Source organism: Phoxinus phoxinus (genome assembly GCF_949152265.1).
Source record: "Phoxinus phoxinus genome assembly, chromosome: 9".
Taxonomy (NCBI): domain Eukaryota; kingdom Metazoa; phylum Chordata; class Actinopteri; order Cypriniformes; family Leuciscidae; genus Phoxinus; species Phoxinus phoxinus.
Genome location: NC_136884.1, coordinates 602,501 through 612,500, shown reverse-complemented (window position 1 = coordinate 612,500; position 10,000 = coordinate 602,501). Strand labels below are relative to the sequence as shown.

Genomic DNA, 10,000 nt, shown 5'->3' with positions numbered 1-10,000 from the left:
TTACATATGTAATTAAATAAATATTTAAAGTTTTATTAATAAGATTCATTAATAAATAAAAAAAGTTGATCGGCTCATGAGGTGCCTAAAGATTCCCACCCATATTTTACAGTGATTTATTGCTTGTGTTTGTTGAATAATATAATAAAAAAAATTATCGTATATTAAATCGCAATCGCAATATTGGTAAAAATAATCGCAATTAGATTATTTTCCAAAATCGTTCAGCCCTAGACAACACTGTGTTGCTAGGGCATTGCTCTGTGGTTTTTAAGGTGTTGCCATGACAACACTGTGTTGCTAGGGCATTGCTCTGTGGTTTTTAAGGTGTTGCCATGATGAAAGGGTGTTGCAAGGACATTGCTCTGGTTTCTAAGGTGTTGCCATGACTAAAGTGTGTTGCAAGGTTGTTGCTAGGTGTTTTTGTATTTGTACATTTTCTGGATGAAATGTGGAAGTATTTGTGCCGTTTATGTGTTAATCCCATTATTTCATCCAAATTAGGGGGAAATAAGCACTGCAATCAAAAAAAAAAAAAAAAAACGTGATATTGCGTTTCCTTATCCAGCAGGGGAGTCACAATCTGACGGGGAGAAAAAATAAAGAAAGTAAAAAACATGGTTGTAAAGTAGACCTGGCTTCCCTATTACAATTTTTTTTTTTTACTGTTTTCTATATATTCTCTATTTTCTTTCTTATTTATTTTTCTATATTATTTATATTATAAATGTATGATAATTGAATGTTATTATATGGATTATACATAATTTCTATTACATTATATCATATTATATAAAAGTTATATAATATAACTACTTTTACAGCAATAAATTAAATATGTATTTATTAATAATACATATGATTGAATGTATTATTATAATGTATTATTAACATAATATTTATTTATAACTATTTTAATCTTTAATTTTTTTATCATTTGTATTATTATATAATACATGATTCCAAGTAATAAATGATGCATCAGGAAGTGGTTGTACAGACGAGTAATGTTGCCGTTTATTGGCTTCACATGTCAAATCAAGTCAGTTTTATGAGTTCATCACGTTTCTAAGCATCTTTACTGCAAATAATACCGTACCAAACAAAAGATGTTCAGATGTGATGAGGAAGGAGCTTTACGTTTGTGTCCTTCTGCTTCACGACAACCTCGTCTTAACAGGAACAAACAGACTCAAAGCTGTGTGTGAGAAGAGACGGCCTCAACTATTTCTCCAGGAGCAAATCACACCTTTCACGGTTTAAAAATATAACCACAGCTTTCAAGAGCAAAGAAGAAATCCATCGGCTATTAGCATTCGTGACACACATGAGTCAGAGAGAGAGAGACTGAGCGAGAGTGGAGGGAGGAGGATTGATCCGGTGTTTCCAGACACACACACACACACACACAGAACGAAGACACAATGAAACTAAACATAACTCTGACACCTAATTGATATGTAAATTATCATTTATATATAGTTTTAAATATGACTGCAAAGTTTGACTGTCGTTTGTGATCAATTTCTGCTGATTCCCGTGATTAATATGAGCTTCTGTGCACTTTATTCACAAACCCTTCCGAGCTTCCGCTGTTCTAGCGTCTCCTCAGAGTCAGTAATGACAGAACGTTTGCTTTGTCTATGAAATATTCCTTTAATACACCCATGAGATCAGCAGCTGAAGTACAGAGAGAGTGTGACGGACCGAACCCTGGGAGCCACACAGGTCAAAGGTCGAGAGAGAGAGCGTGTGTGTGTGTGTGTGTTTGATGATTGAATCAGTGTTTGCGCGTGTTGAGACGCTCAAAAGGTCACGAATGAAACCGATGCTGATCTCATCAGGGTTTCCACGCTCACTCCTGTTGTGGTGTTTCTGCAGGGCATTGTGGGAAGGGAGCGCAGATTAAAGGGATCGTTCACCCAATAATTCATCATTTTCTTCATTCGCCTGCAAGTCATTCTAAAGTTCGTTCACAAGATATTTTAAAGAATGTTGGTAACCAAACAGTTTTTATTCTTATGTTTGCATTTGAAGCTCTTACTAATAAATAAAGTAAGTATATAAGAATATTTTCATATTTTTGTTGGCTTGGTTTTACCCAGTGTTATTATAGTTTTATTAATATTTATATATTTTTTTCCATGTTAATCTAACTTTCATTTTTAGTGAGTTAAGTGCTTTTGTCATTTCATTCGTTTTTCTTTTTGTAAAATATTGCTATTTAGGTTTAATTTATTTTTATTTTTGAGTTAACAATTTTAGTGCTTCAACTTAAACTTGTTTCAGTTTTTTGCCAAGGCAACATTTCTATAGTTTTTCAACTAACGTTTACATTTTATTTTATTTCAGCTTTATTTTAATTAACAGAAATGATAGTTTTGCCGTAAACCATGAGATGAGGCAGTTTGCAAGTTCATAAAAAAATCAAAGACACAAAGAAGGCAATCCTGATGTTAAAGATTTATTAATTTTTATATTTTATATTTTTATTTAATTTATATCATTTTATTTTATTTTTTATATTTATTTTATTTTGTATTTTAGTCTTTATTTCAACATTATTTTATATTAACATTCGTTAAACGGAAAAGAGCAGAATTACTCCTTTAATTCTACAGTACATTGTTGGTTCACTCAGCCGTAATCACCACTCTTAATTCTAACTATTGATCAAAACAAACATTTCATCAATAGTAATTTTTTTTAATAGACTTTGATCAGGAAAATTTCCATCAGTTTGTGCGTGCGTGCGTGTGTGTGTGTGTGTGTGTGTGTGTGTGTGTAAGCAGAAGCTGTCTGTGTCGGTGTGTTTGTCAGTGTGTGTGTGTGTTCACACAGTCAGCAAATCGTATCTCTTCATCTGTTCTAAAATCCTCACTATATTAGTATATAGATCTGGATTGATGCAAGTTGTTATCCTTTAGACTTGAAACACTGGCCTAAATATTAGAGGTGTCACAATATATTGCAATTCAAAAATGCATCAATATGTATCGTGGATAGTTCACCCAAAATAAAAATTACTGTGTGAGGAAAAAATTCAAGTTTTCAGAGTTTTAGTGTCAGTACTACATTAGACTGCTATATATAGTGTTGAATATATATATAGTAATAATAATAATGCATATTTGTGGGTCCTGATAATGCCAAATGTCTTTTACCAGTAAAAGTGGCCTATATTATTTAAATATATCTAGTCAGTGACAGAGATCATTCGTCTAAAATAATTCAGTATTTTCAGCTTCAGGATCATGAATATTGTTATTCTGGTGTCTCTATTGTACATTGGGTTTCCAGCATCAAGTCCAAGAATATTCATTTACACACACAATGTAATATCAAATTTAGCATTTTAATCAACAGCACATTTTTGTTATCATGTGTCTTGGAGTATCGCCGTAATATGGTATCGTGAGTTCAGTATCGTGATCGTTACACCCCTGCTAAATATAGGATTTATGTATTTGAAATGCACATAAAACGCAGTATATCTGTCAGTCATGCTTCAATGAAACAGGTCAGATTTCTTTCGTTTTGTTTTTGAAGTTGAATAATTGTTTTAGTTTTAGCTCAGATCACACGAGAGCATCTGAATAAGTCGAGACGGCGCCTGAGATGTTCTGGGTTTGATTCTGAGGAGTCAGTGCAGATGAAATATGACTGTAATATCTAATATCCTCTGAACACTGATCTGAGAGCTGCATGAAAGCGAGCGAAAGCTTGACATTTTACCTTCGCAGGCGGATAACATCAACTCGACTCATGGTTTTAGCTCCGCAAAGACTGAAGATAACAGCTTTATCATAATTACTCAGAGAGAGAGAGAGAGAGAGAGATTCAACTGGAAAATTCCTGAAAGTCTACATCTGTTTTTTAGCAGCTTGAACTTGCTTTTGTTTTGATTTTAGTCTTTTTGTCTTTATTTACAATCATTGACAGCATATTCAATAAATATTTGCATGTATATACTGTATATTCTGTATATTTACATAATATTTATATTATATATAAATATTTATGTATAAATAACACATTTTTCTTAAATATATACATGCATGTGTGTGTATTTATATATACAAAATAATTATACACAGTACCCACACATATGTGACCCTGGATATAATCTGAAAGCTGAATAAATAATATCTCCAGTGATGTGTGGTTTGTTAGGATAGGACAATATTTGGTCGAGACACAACTATTGAAAATCTGGAATCTGAGGGAGCAAAAAAATCAAAACATTGAGAAAATCTCCTTTAAAGTTGTGCATTTATGTTCACGATTGTGCTGCATTCACTCACAAAAATACATGTTTTATATATTTACGGTAGGAAATTTACTAAATATCTCCATGGAACATGATCTTTACTTAATATCCTAATAATTTTTGGCATAAAAGAAAAATCAATAATTTTGACCCATACAATGTATTGTTGGCTATTGCCACTGATATACCCGTGCGACTCGAGACTGGGTTTGTGATCCAGGGTCACATATATTATGTAAACACAAACTTTTTTTTTTGGATGTGATTAATCGTTGCCCAGCCCTAATTATTATACTTGAAAATAAATAGCAGCTGAATATACAAGTTTGGGCTCTGTTGTTAATTTTAACATCTGATAATATAATGTACGAGTGATCCCTGTGTATTTACAGCATTAGTTGGGAGAGATTTTCAGTATTTATTACCAGTGCGTGTCTAGTTTCACTCATCTCTGTCTGAGAGAGTGTTTTAGTGACTGTAATCATTAGCAGATTCACACATTCACACATTAACACCTCAGATTCAGCAGGAGAAGATAATGATCCACTCAGAGAGCAGAAACAAGCTTTGTGCTGCACTTATCGCCATGATTATGAATATGTGTGTGTTCCTGCAGACGGAGGCGGTGAGAGCGATAAAGACACAGATATTAGCAATTATTCTCATTGCATAATTCATCTCCACAATAATTCACACCCTTTTGGGCCGATCACAGTCTGTTACATGCAGATGTGGTCAGATGCATTCGTTTTATTTATTTTACATGCATTTAGCAGAGCTTTTATCCAAAGTCACATTAAGTCATCTTTATTTATCCAGCTGAGTGTTTCAAAAGTGGCTTCATGGTAATGAACAGAATCAATTATGCAGACTTTATCATCAAATATAAGACATATTTAGATTCAGGAATGAAGCAGCTCTACATAAGACTGAAGATAGTTTAAAGATTCAGGAATGAAGCAGCTCTACATAGGGCTGGGCGATATGGCCAAAAAAAAATATCACGATATTTTTTTTTATATCAGTCGATATCGATAATTATCGATAAATGTCAAATCTTTATTTATTTCAAGTTTAAAGACAGATTTGTACTCCTAAGTGAAAGCTGTAGAAACCAGAGCGTTGTGTTTTTAAACTACTCTTTATTGTCAGAACATATCATGACAAACACTTGCCAAACAGGTGAACATTCACAAATCCGAGGTAGAACATTCAAACATTTGACATTTTTCCTTAACAAAATAAATATCTTTATTTCAGTAGTATTAGCTTGAGTTAGGATGCAGATTTACTTTATACAATTTATGTTCATTAACAAAAACAGTAAAATCTGTTAAAAAAAATATTTGTATTTGGTAAAATGTAATATTCTTTAGTTTTATTAAAATGAACCATTGGTCATCCAGCATCATGCATTTAGATCATGATAACCACAGATAAAATGTAACTTTATGGTTTCTATGGTATTTGTGAAAACCAGTAGCCTAAATACATTATTAAAAACTGTAATTATATTCCATTAGTCCTTTAATACATTGTATACATTAATAATATGATACAATTCAATATATATATATATATATATATCCCACATTTCATGGTGCAGTTAATATTACTAGGCTAACGTTACAGTAACGTTAAATCCGTGGTAAATGATGGGAATGTGTAGACGGAGAAGCTTCTGACTGTATCGTTGCACACAGTGCTTCTCCTGTTCGTCAGCGCGGTCTCATCTGCCTTTAAACTGGTTTAAATCACTGAGACATTTGAGTTCCTCGCTGAATTCAAGCGCTCTCACTGGATCTAGTGACCGAGACCGATCAGAGTAAACGCGTCTGCTCGAGTGAGCTCGCGCTCGCGCTGCCGTTTGGACTTTGAGCCGAGCGGATAAACGGTCCGTGTGGCGCGCGCGGTTCAAATGAGATTCGTTCCGCTTTTGGCGCAAAAACATTATCGAACATTTTTCGAGCTCTTGATATCGTTTTATCGAGAAAAATTATATCGCGATAATTATCGTTATCGTTTTATCACCCAGCCCTAGCTCTACATAAGACTGAAGAGTGTCTAAAGATTCAGGAATGAAGCAGCTCTACATAAGACTGAAGAGACATTATTCAGATCCATGTTGATTCAGTTCAGTTCAATAACGGCAACATTTGTCACTATAAAGCAGCTCTACAGAAAACACTCATAATTGTATGTCAAATTATATGTAGTAATTTTGTCATCTGTTGAAATGTAATTCAATTCACTGTATAAATAAATATCTAATAAATTGTTAACTTATTTAAACTTGTTAACTTATTTTAATGACCAAAAACATATGTTCCTGCTCACATTCTCACTACATGATTTTCAAACACGTTTTAAAACCTTAAAAGTGAATGTAAAAAAAACATGCTTTGATTAAATTTAGTTTGATCTCCAGAATTTTGTGATTGCACCGTATGAATTGCATTTTTTTTCTTTAGTTTTAGTTATTTTAGTACGTAAAGATGAACTTGAGAGAAAATTTTACGTTAAACTTAAGATGATTATTGAAATTAAATGAGAAATTTAATAAATTAAACCTTAATAGCAATATTGGAAAAAAATAATAATAAAATGACAAAAGCACATAAAGAAATTACAAAAAATTAAAGTCCCCCTGTAGTCAATAATTTGATCGCTTAAATCTTCGATTTCTTCTAAATCTTCATCTTCGAACACCAAAATTACATATTTAAAAGTTTTTTTGTGAAAAATAATGATATCTTGAATGTAACTCGATACCCTTGCCTCATTTAGTATGCGTGGTTCTATGAATATGAAAATGAGCCCCGCCTCCACTCACTCACTCAGAGATCCACTGGTTGACGATTGCACGTTGATCTGATTGGTTACAAGGTAGTGTGTGACGTCAGAAACACCAGCGATTTCAAACGTGTTTTTGAGACCGTCTTTGGTTCACTGCAGTTTTAAGCAGAAAATACTCAGCAATGCTGTCCACTTATGAACTTACACATGGTGTGTGTTAAAGCAGATTAAAAACACCACATAGACACATAAACAACATTAAGCGCTTTTGATTTTCACCACAGGGATTAACAAGAAAACAAAAGATTTAGTAGAATAAGAGTGCAGATGTTTGACTGATGAAGCTCCGGCACTTAGGGAGTTTCAGTGTTTTGGTGTCCAGATGCTGTTTTCTCTCTCTGACGTTGGTGTGTGTAAGTGAGAAGATGAAGCCTGTCTGTCTGTGTGTGTGTGTGTGTGTGTGTGTGTGTGTGTGTGTGTGTGTGTGTGTGTGTGTGTGTGTGTGTGTGTGCGTGTGTGTGTGTGTGTGTGTGTGTGTGTCCAGGCAGTGTTGTTTGTAACTTACTACAAGTAACTTGAGTTACGTAATCAGATTACTTTTTCAAGTAACTACTAAACTAACGCAATACTTTTTCAATTTACAACAAAATATCTAAGTTAAATAAAATTCAAATAAGTAACGCTAGTTACCAGTTCACATTTATTGACTGACAGCTCTCCTGTCCTCATGTTGAGAGAAATAAAGTGAAGTGTTTTTTGGGAGTAACTTGTATCAGAGTGTATCAAAGCAGCTTCACAGTGATAACATGTAAATAATACAACAAAGTTTGTTTCTAGAAGAAAATTGCGTCATCGTCCACCGTAAGTAAGGCGGATCAATAATATTGTTGAATGTAATGAAATGTCCCCAACTAAGCAAGCCAAAAGCCAAGGCAACAGTGGCAAGGAACCAAAACTCCATCAGGATATAGTAATGCATTACTTTTAAAAGTACCTTTCCCAACACTGTGTGCAGGAGGGATCTTCGAGTCGATAGAGAGCGGCCCGTCTGGACCAGAAGAACTGGCCTTTAAATTCGCACTGAACACCATCAACCGGAACCGCACGCTTCTTCCCAACACGACGCTCACGTACGACATCCAGAGAATCAACGTGTTCGACAGCTTCGAGGCGTCCAGGAAAGGTGAGAGAGTTTTCCTCTCAAACGCTCCTGAAAACTGGCTCTTTTATCCTCCCAAACGCTGCCCTATTTTCCTGCGCTTCGTCACTCAGACCCAAAGCTTCAGCTCTGGCCTCATTTGTAATTTTAATGACCTTTTTTCTCAGACGCGACGGTTACGCTGGAATGGAAAGTGAAAGTGTGACCCTGGAAAATCGAAACATTGAGAAAATCATCTTTAAAGTTGTGCATTTATGTTCACGATTGTGCTGCATTCACTCACAAAAATACATGTTTTATATATTTACGGTAGGAAATTTACAAAATATCTTCATGGAACATGATCTTTACTTAATATCCTAATAATTTTTGGCATAAAAGAAAAATGGATAATTTTGACCCATACAATGTATAGTTGGCTATTGCCACAGATATACCCGTGCGACTCCAGACTGGGTTTGGGATCCAGGTTCACATATGTAAAAAACTGCTACAAATGACGCTAATGTTTTTCGTAGCCTTGTACTGTAACATCTGCAATGACTATAAAGTTGAATCTAATCTTTTAGCTTCCCAAAATGTGCCCTATTTTCCTGCGCTTTGTCACTTTAAACCCAAAGCTTCAGCTCTGGCCTCATTTGTAATTTTAATGACCCTTTTTTCTCAGACGCGACGGTTACGCTGGAATGGAAAGTGAAATTGGGCTCATTTAGAGAAAAAGCATGAGGTCAAAAAACATCCAGATGAAATGGACCAATAGAAGCAGCTCATTTGAATATGTGCATTAGTGACCTCGACTGCTGTTTTTAATCATAAAATCTAATCTCTCTGTTAGTGTGTTGGAATAAATTCTGTCATCATATCGCTCAAAACCTAAATATTATAAGTAGATTTATGCTGATTTATACAGTCATGCTCTAAAAGGAACAAAAAATTCACTTTCAGAATTATATGATCACTTTGTGTGAGAAAAAGAGCCAATATTAAAGAAAGTTCTGGTTTCTATACAATTTCACCTTATTGAATATCTGCATCTGTCTGTAAATACACAGAAAATAATGTGGATAATAAAACACATCCGATTGCAGTAAACTTTAAAATACACACTTGCAAAATACTAACAAATTATGTATTTACTGTAACCACTACACAATAATGTACACATTTGTAAATAAAAATGTAACCTCTGTAAATAAGAAATCAATCATTTAAATATTTATAAATAAAATGTGAATATTTGTAAATACATTTTTTTTTACATATTTGTAAATAATAATCAAGAATGTAAATATATATATAAAAAGTATATATATATATATATATATATATATTTGTAAGTAAAACCCAAAATGTAAATATTTATCAAATCATGTAAATATTTGTAAATAAAAATGTAATTATTTTTCACTCAAATAAGTCAAGAATATAAATATTTGTACATAATAATCATTAATGTAAATATTTGTAATTATCTGTAAATCATAGTCAAGAATGTAAAATTTGTACATAAAATAAATTGTATATATATTTGTAAATAAAGTAAGTTTGTGTAAGTAAGACACAAAATGTAAGTAATAATGAAATCATGTACATTATTGTTTACATTTATTTACATTTATTAACAAAAAATTTGAATATTTGTTAAAAAATCTAAATGTTTAGAATTCCAAATAACAATCAAAGAATGTAAATATTTTCTGTGGGTCAGCGTTTGATTGGTCCTGTGTTCTTTTCTGCTATCCAATCGGCAGCTTGCGAGCAGCTCTCCCTGGGCG

The 10,000-nt window shown here is 33.3% G+C and overlaps 1 protein-coding gene across 2 annotated transcripts in view; it reads left to right on the top strand.

The window, feature by feature from the left end:
* LOC307004586 (glutamate receptor ionotropic, kainate 2) overlaps positions 1–10,000 on the top strand; it is a 45,563-nt gene that overhangs the window by 7,208 nt on the left and 28,355 nt on the right. For both annotated transcript variants that reach the window (XM_079623902.1, XM_079623903.1), the window contains exons 2-3: positions 8,082–8,249; positions 9,977–10,000. The exon at positions 9,977–10,000 is cut by the window's right edge and continues 234 nt beyond it. In XM_079623902.1, the coding sequence (XP_079480028.1) occupies positions 8,082–8,249; positions 9,977–10,000 (192 nt within the window). The remainder of the gene's footprint in view (positions 1–8,081; positions 8,250–9,976) is intronic.